The 19,240-nt window shown below is 34.6% G+C and overlaps 1 protein-coding gene across 1 annotated transcript; it reads right to left on the reverse strand.

Annotated features, from left to right (window-relative positions):
* Positions 1 to 2,428: 2,428 nt before the first annotated feature.
* On the reverse strand, positions 2,429 to 6,748 carry LOC117691923 (uncharacterized). The gene has a single exon (XM_034478846.2). The coding sequence runs from the start codon at positions 6,746 to 6,748 to the stop codon at positions 2,429 to 2,431; it is 4,320 nt and encodes a 1,439-aa protein (XP_034334737.2).
* Positions 6,749 to 19,240: the final 12,492 nt, after the last annotated feature.

Genomic DNA, 19,240 nt, shown 5'->3' on the forward strand with positions numbered 1-19,240 from the left:
CATGATATACATGTAATATCTCATATATTAAATCATGATACATTATCATATGTGATAATATATACCATTTATTGATATGATATTGTATTATGTGATGTTTTATCTTATAATGTGATATGTATCATATCAAAGGTATCATATGCTACAATATAGTATCATATTCTTCCTATAGGAATAATTAATCATGACTATATGATATCATAGCATAAACTTTATGATATTTTATCATAAAATGATTTTATACATTATTTAAGGAATATGGAATTATTCTTTGAATATTATGAGGTGATAGTTTTGGTCGAGGCGTGATCAAATCCAATAAAGCCCAAAGGGATATATGATAGATTTGATCACGCCCCGACCGAAATTATCATCTCATTATATTCAAAGAATGATTCCTCATTACTTATATTTATATAATTTTGTGCCATTGTACGATTAGATAGCTCTAAATATTTAAATATAAATAAGCAAACCCCGCTGGCGCCTCAATTATACGTCATTTGAAGTTATTGGTTTTATAGTACAAGATCGATACGTAGTGATATCACAGGCATAGACACTGGAAATGTAAATACTGTGAAATATTGATAAAATTATGTATTGTATCAAATGTTCCTCTGTCTATTCCACTGTGCGCAAAAAATAAATTCAGATAGATTATTCAATCTTTTTAGCTCATCTAAGGCGATCTTCTTCGCTAGCTAAGGGTGACGATCCAATGTGTTTTTCTATTCACTATTCTGTTGAATAGAGAAACACTGTGGGTCCTCACCCTTGTTTAGCGAAGATGCTGAGCCAAAGGCTGGTCGCTATTGTTATAAACTTCCGCATTTTCATCTTCTTCTCCTAATGTACTGGACCAATTTCAACCAAACTTGGCCCAAAGTATTATTAGGAAAAATGGATGAAGTTTATTAAAATGAAGAGACACGTCCTTTTAAAAGGGGAGATAATATTTTGAATTACTGAAAATTTGATAGTATTTTAAAAAATCTCCTTTTAAACTTTTTTGCCTGAAAAAGTGAAACTTTTGTGGAAGCATCCATGGGTAATGTAGATTCAAGTTTATAAAGTGTGATCGCAGGGGTACGGTAGGGCCATAATGGGAAGTCGAACTTTTACACAGGAAGTTTAGAGTAAAACCTTAAAAAATCTTTCTTTTAAAAACCAATTGTCAAGGAGATCTGTTGCTTTGCTGGAGACATCGTCAGGTAGCGTAGATTCAAGTTTGTTCAAATCATGATCACAAGTGGTAAGATGGGGTGTTTTTGTTCAATCATGATCAGAAGTGGTGAGGTGGGGCAACATTGGGTCAAAATCAATAGAAAAAACATCTTTAAAAATCCATTCTCAAAAACGGAAACTATTAAAAAGAGGTCATTGATATTTCATTTGTTGAGAAAAATGTGAAAGTCTTTGAAAATCAATGTATATACTTTTCTTAGTCATCTAGATATTTTTGTTAGACACTATAAACACAGTCTAAAGCTTTTGTTAGCTTTTTTGGAGCGATGTGGCCCCTTCGTTTATTTTTCATTTTCTAAGTCTTATTTTTAAAATAATGTTCAATCTTACAGGTGCATATATATATATATATATATATATATATATATATATATATATATATATATATATATATATATATATATATATATGAGGACTTTGTTTATTCACTTCTCTTGACAATTGTACTCATTGTTTGAAAAAGGAGCGGCATATTCACGCAAAAAAGTCATTGTCCTCATTGTCACAGATTTTCGAGCGGAATTAACTAAAATTTATATTTACTCTAAGACAAAGACTAAGACAATATTTTTACATTGTTTTTACATATTTAATATAGTTTGAATTGATACACATTGAAAGTAATTGTCCTAGTATGGGAACTGGTAAGGTCCTCCACTGTTGTCTATTGCCACTTGGTCTTGACAAGAATGGACTGGTGAGGTCCTCCAATAGACAATGTTCTCTACTGGCCACTTGGTCTACACAAGACGTCACCAATACTCGGCCACCATCGATGAAAGTGGTTTACACAAAAGATGGAACAAGGGACCTCAGAAAAAGCCAGTACTAGGTTCACTTCAGAGTTAGCACACAGCTATTTCAATTAACAAAATACATAGTGACTGGATGGTATGCACGAGAGAAGTATAAGTGCGTCCTTCCCTCTGGACTGCCGCGTCCAAACTGATACTGCACGGACTGGCGGGTTTAAGGCCCGGTGAACTGAGGTTCAATATGGGTATTTACATATACATATGACTAAAACACTAAGGGGCTCACCACGGGATATGTGGTAAAGTTAAAATACGAAACTAAATATATACAATGATGAATTTTAATGTGACATTTACCTCCCTTTTTAGAGAAGTACGAAGTACTGAAAACCCATTAAAATTTAAAATACTGAAAGTAAACATATTTACATCAAACGACTTAGGTAGTCTGCACCCACATTGTCTTTACCTTTAATTGCATGTATAGTAAACCTGTAAGGTTGCAAACTAAGCGCCCAGCGCATAAGTCTAGGGTTAGTGACCTTAGCCTTATTTAAGTACACAAGTGGGCTATGATCTGTCTCTAAAATGAACTCATGTCCATACAAATACTTCTGGAATTTCTGAATTGCCCATACAAATGCCAAGCACTCTTTCTCAACAGTTGCATACTTGCACTCACTCTCTCTTAGCTTTCTACTAGCATAAGCAATTGGGAGTTTCTGACCAAGTTCTTCTTGTAAAAGAACTGCACCTAGACCTCTGTCTGAAGCGTCCGTCTGTAGAATGAAAGTCTCCTTGATATCAGGAAGTTTCAATATGGGACACTTAGTAAGTGAAGCTTTTAACGTCTGAAATGCTAAATTGTGAGCATCTTCCCATTTTAACTTAGTGGGTAAACCTTTTTTGGTCAAGTCAGTCAATGGTGACGCGATCTGAGCAAAATTGGGCACAAATTTCCGGTAAAACCCAACTAAACCAAGGAATGACCTTAACTGTTTTTTCGTAACAGGGATAGGGGCATTACATATAGCTTCAACCTTGTCAAAGTCTGGCTTCAACTCCTCATTACCCACTACATGTCCGAGACAGTCAATATTTGAATAGGCCAGTGAACATTTACCTGGTTTTGCTGTCAGACCTGCTGTCCGCAATCGCTGAAAAAGCTCATCTAATACAACAAAATGATGATCTAGAGACTTTGTGTACACCAAAATGTCATCTATGAAATTGTCTACATTCTCCATTCCATGCAAGACTTTGCGCATTAATCTTGAAAATGTGGCCGGAGCCGTAACTAACCCAAAGGGCATGACCCTGAACTGAAACAAACCCTTACCTGTTCTAAAGGCTGTTTTTGCTTTTGAATCATCTGTTAACTTAACCTGCCAGTACCCTTTTGATAGATCAATTTTTGAAAAGAATTTATGTCCTGCAAGTTTGGAAAACATTTCATCAGCATCTGGCATTGGCTCTGAATCAAATATGGTCTGATTATTTAACAGGCGAAAATCTATACAGAACCTGTTTGTTCCATCTTTCTTGGGCACGATAACAACTGGTGAACAATACGGGGAGTCAGAAGATTCAATAATGTTCATCTTCAACATGTCACTCACCTCTTTGTTTACTGTTTCCTCCATTGAATATGGTATCTGACGATTTTTGACATGAATCGGTTTGGCACTTGTCGTTCTAATTTCATGTTCAAGTACACTTGTGATACCAGGACTGTCTTGAAAAACATCATCAAACTTAAAAAGCAACTTCATCAATCTGTCCTTGCTCTCTAATGCTAATGATGGGTTAATGTTTACTGTGCTTACACTAACCTGTGATTGAGGATACTCATCTAACTGTCCATCTTGGTCCTCATCATCCACGCAATCAACTACTGCTGCGTTCACTAAACCAAGAACACCTGCATCTTCCGTCACTGAAGCAACATCTGAAATTGGTCTCTCAATGTACTTTTTCAAAAGATTTATATGAAAGGTTTTTGTCTTACCTTGCATATCTAACTGATAATCAACTCTGTTGACTTTCTTTGTGACCACAAATGGTCCTTTCCACTGAAGCAATAATTTGTTATTGTCAGTCGGTAAAAGAACAAGAGCTCTATCTCCTACCTTTAGACTTCTAGTTCTAGTTTTCCTGTCATAGTGTTTCTTGTATCTGGTAGACGACTTTTCCAGACTCTCTTTCGCAAGTTCAGCCATAGACTGGAGTCTGTCTTTGAGATCTAACACATATTGGTAGGTTGTCTTGACGTTTGGATCTGGTATGTCGTTTGTCCACAACTCCTTCAATATGGAAATAGGTCCACGAACTGATCTACCATATACCAACTCAAAGGGTGAGAATCCAAGACTCTCCTGTGGCACTTCTCGGTAGGCAAACAGCACAGCACTTAGGTACTTGTCCCAATCTTTTGGTTTCTCGGAACAGAGTCGCTTCAACATCTGCTTTAAGGTCCCGTTGAATCGTTCAACCAACCCATTACAGCTAGGATGATACGGGGTTGTTGTCCGCTGACTAAGAGAAATAAGACGACTTACCTCTGACATTAATGCGGAAGTAAACTGAGCTCCCATATCTGTCAACATTTCACGAGGTATACCAATTCTCGAGAACATTTCAAATAGAGCCTCTGCAATTCTCTCTGTTTCGATGCTGGGAAGTGCTATGGCTTCAGGATAGCGAGTAGCATAATCCACTAAAGTGAGAATATAGCGATTACCTTTGTCTGTGATTGGAGAAAGAGGGCCCACCAGGTCAACAGCAACTCTCTGGAACGGTTCGTCTATGAGTGGCATTCGTTCAAGAGGTACTTTCTTAATCTTACCTTTGTGAACTGTGCGCTGACAAATGTCACAAGACTGGCAAAATCTTCGCACATCACTCTGGATTCCTGGCCACCAGAATTCTGACGTTACTCTCGCTAAAGTACGCTGTGTTCCTAAATGACCTGCTAGCAATGAATCATGTGCAAGTTTCATTACCTGGTTTCGGAATTTATCGGGAACAACTAACTGAGAATAACTCTTTTCCCTATCTCCCACATGAGTACTGTACTGTCTAAACATAAGGTCGTTTTTCTTAAACCAACTCACTTTACCATTTTTCTTAACCTGAGAGAGATTGTTCTCTACATTTTCACGTACCTTTTTCAAAGAATGATCATGCTCCTGCGCATCCCTAATTGTCATCGGATTAATATCTTCAGTAATCATGTCTGGAACCCTAAGTTGAGGATATGGTTTACTCTTGTCACGTTTCTGTTGCCTAGTCTCAACAGCATTTACCTGCCAATCTGGATCTGGTTGATCTGCTGGTTTGGCATCTGGAACGTTACCAACTATCAAGTCGTACACAGGATTCTCCATACACCATACCTCATACTGACCTTTCAGAAATGGCGTGTCGATGGACACTTCGGCAATCGGGACAGATACCTTAGAACCATCTGCTAAAATACAAGTCTGTTTCTTACCAACTATAAGGTTTTCCTCCTGTATCTTGCTCATTTTAACAACAATACCACTACACCCAGTATCTCTTAGTACCGTCACAGGGACATTGTTAACATACCCTGCAGATAAAGGCATGTTAAAAGACGAGTTCTTCTGACAAGATGATGACATTGTCATTGGAGAAGAAGATACTCTGGAATCTACAATAGAATCAGTAGGCATTGTGCTAACAAAACAAACCTTTTGCTCTGAAGATCCAAAGTCTTGCACTGCATTAGAAACGTTATTAAACGATGTTCTAGACTTACATTCTGGTGCAATGTGTCCGTATCTATGACATTTGTAACACTTACGCTCTGTCTTTGGAATGAACCTTTTCTTATCATTAGGTACATGCTTGTTCTCACCTACATCTGTTTTCTTCACTTGATCAACTTTTTTTGCTAAAGGCATCTTACCCTTACCCGTAGCTTGGAGTGCATTCAGGTCACGAGCATCTTTATACTGATCAGCCAAGTTTGCCATTCTTGTCAAATTCTCGGGTAATCTTTCCTTTAAAAATAGTTTCAAATCTTGACTACACACATGTAAAAATTGATCGCGTAACATAAGATCATACAAGTCTTCAAATGATTTGGAAACCTTTGCCATTTCAATCCACCTATCAAAATAACTACTCAACCGAACAGCGAACTGGGAAAATGTTTCACTAGGATCTGGCCTACATGATCGAAATTTCTTTTTAAAACCGTCATCTGTCAATTCAAAGCGTCTGAGTAATGCTGTCTTTAGGGTATTGTAGTCAAGGGCGTCAGTTTTGGGCATCAACGCATAAACATCTAAAGCTTTCCCCTTTAATAAAGCACTAAGATTTATTGCCCAATCCGATCTATCCCAACGCTGAGCCTCAGCGTACCTTTCAAATCTTAAAAGATAACTATCCATCTCATCGTGAGAATCGTCAAAGAAAGGGAGTTTGGGAATCTTAGCGGACACATGACTATCGTAAGATTTTGACTCACTTGCAATGTAAGAGTGTTGCTCTAATTTCATTTTCTCAATGTCAATCTTCACTTTCTCTCTCTCTAGCTCAAAATTATATTTCTCTCTCTCAGCGTCCGCTTGAGCATGCATCTTAATCTTTTCCAACTCTCTTTGAGCTTGTCTCTCATCTCTTCTAATAGCTTGCTGTTCTTTAATAAAATCTGCCAGAGCAGTATCCTTAAGACCTAAACCCTCACCAAATGCTTTTAACTCATTCAAATCATCCATGTTTGACATGAAACTATAGGTACAAGAATAAATTAACTTGAACCTCACTTCACATGTGACTAACTCAAAACCACCAGTAGCTATGATACACAATACATCGCGAAAACAAATACATCCAGTTTCACGAAACACAAAATAGCTTACTACTCTGCAGTTACCAGAAGGTTCCGACTTACTGAGACAGGTCCAACTCTGGTTAGCATTTTTCCAAGGTCCCAAACAACCAGTACACGGCTGATTTTGTACAACACAGAACACACACAAAAGGACAATGGTACACACAAACTGAAACAACATAAAGAACAATGAACATGAATAACATGGAACAAAACAAAACGGTAAACAAACAAATTGAACACTGCGTAGTTTTTTTTTCAGAAAAACTTTACAATTTTTTTTCTTGTTTAATACAAAGATTTTGGGGAATGTATCCCACTTCTGACACCAATTTGTCACAGATTTTCGAGCGGAATTAACTAAAATTTATATTTACTCTAAGACAAAGACTAAGACAATATTTTTACATTGTTTTTACATATTTAATATAGTTTGAATTGATACACATTGAAAGTAATTGTCCTAGTATGGGAACTGGTAAGGTCCTCCACTGTTGTCTATTGCCACTTGGTCTTGACAAGAATGGACTGGTGAGGTCCTCCAATAGACAATGTTCTCTACTGGCCACTTGGTCTACACAAGACGTCACCAATACTCGGCCACCATCGATGAAAGTGGTTTACACAAAAGATGGAACAAGGGACCTCAGAAAAAGCCAGTACTAGGTTCACTTCAGAGTTAGCACACAGCTATTTCAATTAACAAAATACATAGTGACTGGATGGTATGCACGAGAGAAGTATAAGTGCGTCCTTCCCTCTGGACTGCCGCGTCCAAACTGATACTGCACGGACTGGCGGGTTTAAGGCCCGGTGAACTGAGGTTCAATATGGGTATTTACATATACATATGACTAAAACACTAAGGGGCTCACCACGGGATATGTGGTAAAGTTAAAATACGAAACTAAATATATACAATGATGAATTTTAATGTGACACTCATATATATATATATATATATATATATATATATATATATATATATATATATATATATATATATATATATATATATATATATATATATTGGTTATGAGGACAATGACTTTCTGATTTCAAAAGTTCATGCCAATTGGCAAGAGAAGTGAATAAACGAAGAGTGGTGTTAATTTTATTCTTACTTAGGGTATAATTTTGTAACCTAAAAAAATGCGTGGTTAATTACCGGTAAACAATCCAGAGTCCAGAACGATCTAGATTAAAATCCCAAGAACACATAGGGAAATATGCAAAGTAGAAAGAGCTGAGCTAGATTTTTTTTAAATAAAAAGGGAATCCAGTAGTAACTCTTATTAATACATGTGTATTAACTGCTCTGATCACCCCTAGTATTGTTACAATGTAAAGTAAAAACTAGATTTTGGATGATACTAGTAACTTCTTGCTATGTGAAAATGAAGTGATAATACATTGTATATAATAACAATTTCATGTTAAATACTGAAATCTGATTGGTTTAGATGCAGTTGGTAATCCGTTCTATTACCCTCAGCGTTAGCAACACACTTAGCAACGGGTAACAAAACGAACTGCTACATGCGCGTACAGTTCGCGAAGAATTCACTTTATTTTTGTATAAAAGCAGTAAAATTTTCTTTAAGATTAAGACATTGAGTATAATAAATAAATAGTGCCTGTTTGGGAGGGTAACTGTTGAAATTGACACCCCTCGAAAACCATTGTCAACCTCCGCTTCGCCTGTTTGGGAGGGTAACTGTTGAAATTGATACCCCTCCAAAACCATTGTCAACCTCCGCTTCGCGTCGGTTGACAATGGTTTTCGAGGGTTGTCAATTTCAACAGTCGTTGAAAATGGTTTTCGAGGGGTGTCAATTTCAACAGTTACCCTCCCAAACAGGCACTAGTTATATAGTGTCAAGAGGAAAATCAGCTTTATTATAACTATAGTACTCTTGGTTAAAAAATAGGAACATGACATTTTATGACTGTTAATGTTAAGGTCTTTCTAGATACTTTATAATGGAAGCGTTTCGGGGCGTACACTTGTTGTATTATAACTTATACATTGTCTTATTCTTTATTGTCTAATCAACATTTAAAGTGTTATGACTTCTTATTAATAGATATATTTTGTATTGTATTAAGGTATTTTAATTTAGTTAAAGCACTTTCTTGTATTTCATTAGTTTTATCGCTGTAAAATGTATCGACTTAAAACATTATAATACAACAAATGTACGCCCCGATACGTTTCCTTACTTTATGCATGGAAATTTGAGAGATATATATATATATATATATATATATATATATATATATATATATATATATATATATATATATATATATATATATATATATATATCTTCCTTTGAATTAAAGGAAATGCTATAATACCAGCAAAATATAGGAAAGAAGTTACAATATCTTAAAACTTAATATTTCTGAAAAGTCTCTTAGGTTCCCGACCCTGCTGTGAAAAGTAAGAAATCCACCTGTTGTCGATTAGTTATTCTTGTTACAACAGGTGTATAGTTGAGGAATAATACACCTGGAAAAAGGCACTCAAATTAACAGGAATTTTGATATAATGATAAATAAACTGTACAAATGTCAAATAAGCGAACAATTTGCAGTTTGGTGATAAAAAATGAATATCTAAAACAAGAGATGTTTGTGAAACACTTATGCCCCCTCCCTTGGAAACGTAAACTGCAAATGAGAAATTCCATTTGGAATTTTTCTAAGTCCAAGGGGCATAACTTTGTCAGAAATTGCTCTATCATATCCAAAACTGGAAATTTTCTACGTCCAAGAGCCATAACTCTGTCGAAAATTGCTCGATCGTACCCAATATCAAACCTGACCTAGATATTATCATCATACACCAGTATACCGAATTTCATTTCAATATGTTTTTCCTTTGCAAAGAAAATGAGCAGAAACTGCAAATAACTCGAATTTTTCTATGCACAAGGGCCATAACTCTGTCCAAAATTGTTCGATTGTACCCAATATCGAATTTGACCTAGATATTTTCATGATAAACCTGTATACCAAATTTCATTTCAATATGTTTATCCTCAGCGAAGAAAATGAGCGGAAACTGCAAATTACTGGAATTGATCTACGTCCAAGGGCCATAACTCTGTCGAAAATTGCTCGATTTTACCCAATATCGAATTTGACCTAGATGTTATCATGATAAACCTGTATACCAAATTTCATTTCAATATGTTTATCCTCTGCGAAGAAAATAAGCGGAAACTGCAAAAAACTGGAATTGTTCTACGTCCAAGGGCCATATATAACTCTGTCCAAAATTGCTAGATCGTACCCAATATCGAACTTGACCTAGATATTATCATGATAAACCTGTATACCAAATTTCATTTCAATATGTTTACTAGTATCCTTTGCGAAGAAAATGAGCGGAAACTGCAAATTACTGGAATTGATCTACGTCCAAGGGCCATAACTCTGTCGAAAATTGCTCGATTATACCCAATATCGAACTTGACCTAGATGTTATCATGATAAATCTGTATACCAAATTTCATTTCAATATGTTTATCCTCTGCGAAGAAAATAAGCGGAAACTGTAAAAAACTGGAATTGTTCTACGTCCAAGGGCCATATATAACTCTGTCCAAAATTGCTAGATCGTACCCAATATCGAACTTGACCTAGATATTATCATGATAAACCTGTATACCAAATTTCATTTCAATATGTTTATCCTCTGCGAAGAAAATGAGCAGAAACTGCAAATAACTCGAATTTTTCTATGCACAAGGGCCATAACTCTGTCCAAAATTGGTCGATTGTACCCAATATCGAATTTGACCTACATATTTTTATGATAAACCTGTATACCAAATTTCATTTCAATATGTTTATCCTCTGCGAAGAAAATGAGCGGGAATTGCAAATATATCGAATTTTTTAAGTCCAAGGGCCATAACTCTGTCGAAAATAGCTCGATCGTACCCAATATCGAATTTGACCTAGATATTATCATGATAAACCTGTATACCAAATTTCATTTCAATATGTTCATCATTTGCAAAGAAAATGAACGGAAACTGTTGGTGGACCGACAGACAGCAGCAAATCAATATATGCCCTCCCAGAAGGGGGGCATAATAATTGTTCCAGTAAGTAACAACAAAAGCCCCTGCGGAAATTCGAACTCGGGTTGTACGGATCACAAGTCGGACACTATAACCACTCGGCTATGGAGTAAGTTACATGTTTCAATTCATAAAATTCTCTTGATAAAACGAAATATCGTTTCGATCAGCGGTCAGCCATTTTGTGATGATGTGTTATATTCCACCTTAAATAACTTATTTTGACAAATAATGTTATCAGCTTTATAGTTCACCTGAACCAAAGGTCCCTCTGTAAACTTTTTACATTATGACTTCTTTGGAACCGCTAGGAAAATTTTACAAACTGGTACAAATCGTCCGTTTAGAAAGAAGATTCTTAATCGATAATATAAAGGACGAAGCTCTATTCAAAAGATAAGATATAAAAGAGATAATTAAGAGGCACGGAATCTCATGTACCACTGCATCAGCAATGTAGAATGTTATATTATACACCATAGTTTGTATGTATAGTGAAAATACAGTGACCCTCGGACCAATACTAGGGCCCCAAGAGGAGTTCAAAATTTAACAAAGAAACATATATAGAGATTGTGGCCATCTTCGGTAGCCAAGGGTTTTTGGTCCACTTTGCTTCCCATTGACCGAAAACCCTTGGCTAGCGAAGATGAATGGGGTCTCAACGGCTAGGGGATCAAAGTCTAGCAAAGAAGATGGGGGAATAAGATGGCACAACTGCCCATTTGGTTAAGTCGTAAAAATTCGATTTCAAATTTAACATTTTTTTTCAAATAAATATATTTGATATGTTATAATACAAGTTTACAAAAGGATAATTTCTGACTAAATTCAGTTTAAAATATTTAAAAAAAAGATTTTAAAAAAAAATAAATTCTAAAGTTTTGGTGGTATCGAACCCACAATTTAAGAATCCAAATTTTATAAGGTTACCTCATGTCTGGTGCTCTAACCACTGAGCCATTTAATTCACAAAAAAGTGCTTTTTTTAATTGCTACACGAGACGTTGGCCGCGAATTTACGGACTTGTATTATTTTTCCAAAACGCTCAGTTGTTGGGCTACAAAATGACATTTATAAAGTATAGTGGGTCATCTCTCAACATTTTTGTTGATTGAAATCGGTTTAAATTCCATTAAACACCATTTAGACTATGACAAAAATATGGAGCTCAGACCCACTCTATAAAAGAAAGGCATAGATGTTTAATGGAATTTAAACCGATTTCAATCAACAAAAATGTTGAGAGATGACCCACTATACTTTATAAATGTCATAAAAATGACATTATTTGGAGGTTTTGACACACATACGCAAGTTTAAATCAACATATTAAAAGTATTTAAAATATTTAAGGGTTACTAACCGATGTAACGTTAAATATAATTATTTTTTAAATCATCAGATTTAATGATATTTTGAATCATTCCTCATATTGCCATTTGACACGCCTTATTCACCCATGTTTCATTATCAGAAAAAAATGTCTAAAACCTTCTTCTCAAGTAATACAATGATACAGTTTGTGAGATTACTATGCAACCATCCTCAGATCTCGGTGTAATTTTGATAACTGTGACCCCCCTGGCCAATACTGATGCCCCAAAGAAGTTCAAAGATCAACAGTAAATTATACAGGAAAACCCCCAAAATGTTTAAAACTCGTCTTCTCAAGAACCACAGCGACATTCGGAAAATACTGCATGGAATCCCATGCTTAATTATTCGATATTTATAATTGTTATACTTTCATGTTAAATACTGAAATCTGATTGGTTTAGACGCAGTTCATAATCCGTTCTATTACCCTCAGCCTTAGCAACGTACTTAGCAACGGGTAACATTACAAATTGTTACATGCGCGAAAATTATGCGCGTACGGTTCGCCGTAGAATTTACATTATTCCTATGTAAATACAGTAAAGCTTTCTTTAAAATTAAGACATTCAGTATAATAAAATAAATAGTGCCTGTTTGGTAGGATAACAGTTGAAATTGACACCCCTCGAAAACCATTGTCAACCTCCGCTTCGCGTCGGTTGACAATGGTTTTCTCGGGGTGTCAATTTCAACTGTTACCCTCCCAAACAGGCACTATTTATATAATACCGCAGGGCTCATATACGATGTTCATTCAAATGTATGAAAATGTTCCAAGATTTCTTTTTTTGAAACGCCCCCTTTAGCGTATCAGGTTTCAACACACGACTAAAATGTCTTCGGGGATTTTGTATTGCAACAGACCCGGATGATAACATTGAAAAACTGTGCGAGGTATTCCGAGTGACTTTCGAATGAAGAAAATATGTCAACATTTCCCATTATTAACCTCCGTAAGAAATCAGTTTTCGTTCCTGTAAATTTTTTCGAATGAAAAACGATAATGTGTGAATGAAAATATCTTGAAAATTTTTCATTTCATCTATTTCAATTGCACTTCTTTCACAGGTATGTGTATTTTTATAAAAAATCGTCCAAACGTGCGCCATAGATAATTTTGGGACAGACTATATATCATGTATACTACGTTAGCATCCCCATGATAAAAGTAACCTTCTTTCACTCTTTATTATCATTATATTTCAATTTCCAATTTGTTATCTTTTTGTGATGAGATTGTACAGATTGGACGGTTTTACAATATTTACGAAGATTTTTTTCTGGGGGATTTTATTTCGGAAAAGATGCAATAAGTGTTGTTCAGGTGAGAAATGTGCCTATGGATCTTGTTTCTGTGTACATGTATCATGATTTTGGCGTTTCGTAAATATACATATATTTTTCGTTAATTAACTTATTTCTACGAAAGACGAATAGGGCCATAAAAAATATTTTTATCGTAAATACGAGAAAAGATCTCGTTATTACGAGTTAATTACTTTTATGTTCTCGATATCATGAGAAAAGATCTCGTAATAACGAGAACTTTTCTCGTAATTACGAGATCTTTTCTCGTAATAACGAGTTAATTATCTCGTAATTACGAGAAAAGATCTCGTATTAACGAGTTAATTATCTCGTTATTACGAGAAAAGATTTCGTAATAATGAGAAAAGATCTCGTTATCACGAGTTAATGTTCTCGTTATTACAAAAAAAATATCTCGTTATTACGAGTTAATTATCTCGTTTTTACGAGAACAAATATATTTAAAATGGCGCGTTTCATTGTTCGATTCTCTTTAAGAGAATAAGTGTATAAACTACTACAATGTCTTTTATTATACACATACTTAACATAATCATCGTTTAAAAGCATTCACAAAATTTTATATAAAATCGGACCAAGCAGTTTTAACGAAATTTCAGAAGAAGGAGCAAAGTAGATTGATTAATTTAATTGAACTATTTGTTAACAAGAAGGATACATGTTATTTGTTTCCAGACTCCAAAATGTTGATATACAAAATCAATTATTTTCAATATTCATACACATGTAGGTTGTGTATAATATATGAAACATGCACAATTCGGGTAAATCCTGTATATCCATGATCGAAAGTTATCTGTATCAATAGAATTGTGTCTTTACGACTAGGGCTACCTGGTATTAATTTCGGAGTGGAATTATAATATTTTTAAAGATGAAAAGTAAAATTACGTGAAGTTCTTTCCACTTATTCATATAAGATAAAATGTAAAATACGATCATTTATGTAAAAATTAATGCAAAATGTCCGTTGTTATCCTAAAGTTAATCAAAATTGAATTAACGTTTCTGTAAATAAAAAGATAGACTGAAAGGGTGAACCAGTAGACTTGGAGGTCTTTACAGAAACGCACCATTTTATATAAATCTTTTCTCGTAATTACGAAATCTTTTCTCGAATGAAGATATAATTAACTCGTTAAAACGAAATTTTTTCTCGTAATTACGAGAAAACACGCTCCTCTAGGATACGTATTTTCATAAGGAAAGATGTTAGACCCTGTATAGTTTACAGTAGAGGAGCGGTTTTACAAGGACAATTTAGTTATAATGGTTATGTCCCGATATATGTCTAGCTTATAAGAAATCCCCAAAGAAAGCTTTCATTGTGTAATTGCCAACTTTTTTTGGCTTATGATTAATTAATGTACCATTGTAGCAAAAAAATTCTTTAAACCAAAATTTTAACATTATAACAGACTCTCCCAGTTTCAAAATTGCACATTAACTGCACTTTTTTTTTTTTTTTACACATTTCGAACACTTTTGTTGAACTCTAAATAAACGATTATCCGTTACTTCTTAATGATTAAACACCCATTATTCACAAAGTATGTTACATGTGACTAAAAATGTGAGAGTGCTTTTAAGTTTATATAAGCATATACTTTTGAACATAAAAATCTTAAATATGACCTTTCTTGGCCTTCTTTCTTTGACGGAGCAGTAGTTTTTGTGTTAAATTGTTGTAACAAATTCAAAATAGAGAAAACATATCCTTTTATTATAATTTTGAAAAATACTAAGATATCATTTTTGGAAGATGGCGACATTGCAAAAAAAAAAATTACATAAGTTGCGTTAGCGCGTTATGTAATTTTTTCCTGCAATGATCGCTACCTTCATAACTCGCATGAATCACCAAAGAAAGCATTTTACTGTTTATATTTACATCACTCCTTAAATAAGTTAAATAAATTTATTGTAAAAAGTAAGTTAAATTCACTAAAATTCTCTTGATGTACATCAGTACCTTAGCTAAAATAAACAGCCAAATCGTCTCCTATATGGGAATTGGAGTCTGACATCATCATGCTCCATAATTTCGTGCAGTCCGTGATATTTCTTAGATGGCTGTAGGTTTCGACCAATCAATAAACAGGGCGTGTTGATTTCAGTTTTATAGAGTCTATAGAGCTATGAATTAACTTAAGTTTCCGTAGAAATAGAGGGAATCATACTCGGTAGATGTAAATATACACCATAAAATGACATCTTGCGGGCTATGAATGTAGCCAAAAGTGGCTTAAAATTTCCATTACCCGCATTAGCGGGTTATGTATTTTTTTCTGCAATGACTGCTACCTTCATATCCGCATGGTGCACAAAAGCATTGTTTAGATATATTCTTAATGAACACCTTTATTTTAAAAAAAACGATCAAATGACATGTATACATTTTAAACTTTTTAACGATTTAAAAAAAAACCATGTGTTCTAGAAAATATGCAAAAAAGATTTATAAGAAATTAATAATGTAAAAAAAAATAAATTTTACTTTAATATTTTCAGAATTTCATTTTGCTAATCGTGAAAACTTGGGTGAAAATCAGCGACCAATATGGTAATGCTGGAGTTTCTTTGCAATACTGAAAATCAAATAACAAATGAATTAGAGTTTAAAAAGAAACAGTTTCTAATTCGTACCAGCAAAGAAGTCTAAAATCCTCATATGACCATATGATCTTTAAAATGTTGGTGTGTCGCTTACATTTAGGTCGATTTCACAAATAGCATCATACTCTTTTCCAAGATTTCATTTGAAATGTCTCACCCCAGGATTTATTCTACTAGTCTTAGGCTCTCTGATATTATTATATATGCATCTAAGAATAAAATAACTGCCTCTGAAATATTTAAGCTTTGAACATTGTCAACTACACGCTTATTCTAGCAAAGCATAATATGTTTCTACTTGGGTTTTTTTTCAGGTGAGCAATACTGTCTCCTGGACACCTCTCGATTACTATATTTTTGGCAATATATTTCTTTTTCACATGACAGTGGTTAAAAAGATTTTTCTATGCAAATACTAGGAAATGAACAAGATTTTAAGGTTTTAACATGATATATTTTGAGTGGTGATGCAAGAAAATTTGAGAAAAGGCCGCAAACTAATTCTTGTTTAATGTGTACAAGAAATGCAAATTTTCTTTGAATGTATTTAACTTTCATTGGCCGCCACATATAGAGAACCTTTCTGAACGCAAAAGTGTCGAGCGTTTCTGAAAGAGGAGACAACTGTGAATATCTTCTTCTCAGAATCGGGAAATGAAATGTATTTCGCCTTGTAATATCACTATCATTCTTCATTCATCCTTTTATTCTGTGGTACATGTATTGTAAATTACAAGTCTTACATTTTTCAGATGATTGTGGATAAATTTGATTTTCAGAATAGCTAGGTCCAGTGGTAATTATCTGTTTCAGTTCCATTGGAAAGCTCTTGGAAAGCTCCGTCAATAGATGACTTAATCATGAACGGACAAGACATTTTTTTTTTTGGTTTTAGTTTTGCACGAGAATAACCTTGAAAATCTTTCGTATTTGAATTAAAAACTTCTTGGGATGAAATTCCAATTTCTTTCAAATAAAAATAACTACCAGTGTCATGCAATGCTTTTTCTCTGACGGAACATTGACCACAGCATGGTTGTTTTCGCCTTCTTTACAAGAAAACCGCAAAAATGACACGGGCTTGGGCCTGAATGTACAGCGTAACCATGTGCTCCCTTGCTGACACTTTGTCTTCTCGCGGCGCCATCTCGTATGGTTCTTGGTAATAAACAATACAATACAATACAATCTCAGACCTAATTAAAATTTTTACCTACCTGGACGCTAATTTGAATATATTTCAAAAAACAGTTAATCATACTTTTGTCACAGCTGGTCTCAATTTCCCACAACACGATGATAAAGGAAATCACAAGATCTTTTTCGCCCCCTTTGATGTTTTTAATTAGCATGTAAAGACGCACCAAAATAAAAAAAACCAAAAAAACAACAAAAAGTAAAAACAAGCAAAATATTTCTTATCAGTTGATTTATTCTCTCAATACCGTTTAAAAATACATTACATGACAACATTTGTTTAAGATTTTAATGTACGTAAAAAGTCAAATTGATATGTGAGATGTTGCACTCAGTACATGTAGTAGTTTTACCTAGTATTTTAGCAATCTCTCTCTCTCTCTCTCTCTCTCTCTCTCTCTCTCTCTCTCTCTCTCTGACGTTGTTAGATTTGCACATTTCTAGGATAGCACAAAAAGGTGAAGTAAATTCAAAGGTATAAAACAGTCCACAGAAGCCAAACAAACACTTTCAACTAGGCCAAATTGGTCAGTTTCTATTTAACTGGTTATTAACGACTTTTGTTATTGGGGTCCAGAAAATGAACGTGTCTGATAAACACTTAATATTTAACACAACATTCGGAGGGAACATGGCAGATAACCAACAACAAAAAATAAATCTACAAATGTGCATACGATATTAATTATATGGAATATCTATCGAGATCTTCGCGTGAGGAAGGTCTACTGTGTTTGGGTCAAACACTAAAAGAAAATTAGTCTGATAGATAATCTAATTATATCGGCTATTAATAAAGACTGTCTTTTGTGTGCTGTCAACATGTTTGTATTTCACGTCGACATTTTCTCGCCACTTCAAAGGCAACTCTCGATCATTCTTATGTTAATGAATAAATCTTGAATTTCATATTATTGTTAGTGTCAAGTTTAAGACAAAGAATTTTGATTTGCACATAAATTAGAAGTTAGTTAGCTTGTCACCAAGCCAAAGTTTTGATGGATAATATTGAAATTATATCAACCAGACGATTAAGTATACACAGACACTTTATGCATTCTGTGTCGTTTTTACCTTTCCACACATTCAAACATACATGTAAATAGAGTTTAGTAACATGCACTCACATACCAATTGTGCAACCCCCCCCCTTCTTGCCTTCCTCGACATTAAAAATGATATTGGTCATATATAATACTAGCACTGTACATGGACGTCGATTCTAAATTCTGCTGGTGCCATCATATTTGTCTAATGATACCGAAGTGGCAGCAGAACCAATGTTTGGGGATTGCGTTTACTCTGCTTTTTTTGCAGATTATAATCCGATATGTTCTTACTTTAACAAGACGTAACTAAATCAGGGAACTCTTTTCCAGGTCGTAATGAAAAGCCTGGGCGCCTGGGCTCAGATTCTCACGTCGAATGATCTGATTTGTCACCATGATTCTGAAGTCGTGTAGCTATGGCGTATTCCCGTGAGTCTTTCATTAAGGAATTACGTTCCCGTGTTTTAATAAGTCCGCGAAAAACAAGACCATTGCTCAGCTCCACGCCAATATACACAGCTCTCATTCCACTGGATAATTTTCACCGGAATTTGATTTGTGGGTTCAATCAAGACGGGGATTTTTTTTTAATTTTTGTGCCCGCCATGGGAAATATACGATTGAAATCAATGATTTTAATTGAGTTTTATTCTACCCTTTATAATTCCGTTGCCCGGAAATTGTTACGATTCAATTCTAATCTCATT

The sequence above is a fragment of the Magallana gigas genome, chromosome 6, assembly GCF_963853765.1.
Source record: "Magallana gigas chromosome 6, xbMagGiga1.1, whole genome shotgun sequence".
In the NCBI taxonomy this organism is placed as follows: domain Eukaryota; kingdom Metazoa; phylum Mollusca; class Bivalvia; order Ostreida; family Ostreidae; genus Magallana; species Magallana gigas.

Bases quoted from the DNA above. Each gene is read 5' to 3' on its own strand.
- LOC117691923 (XM_034478846.2), bottom strand. From the start codon at position 6,748: ATGGATGATTTGAATGAGTTAAAAGCATTTGGTGAGGGTTTAGGTCTT.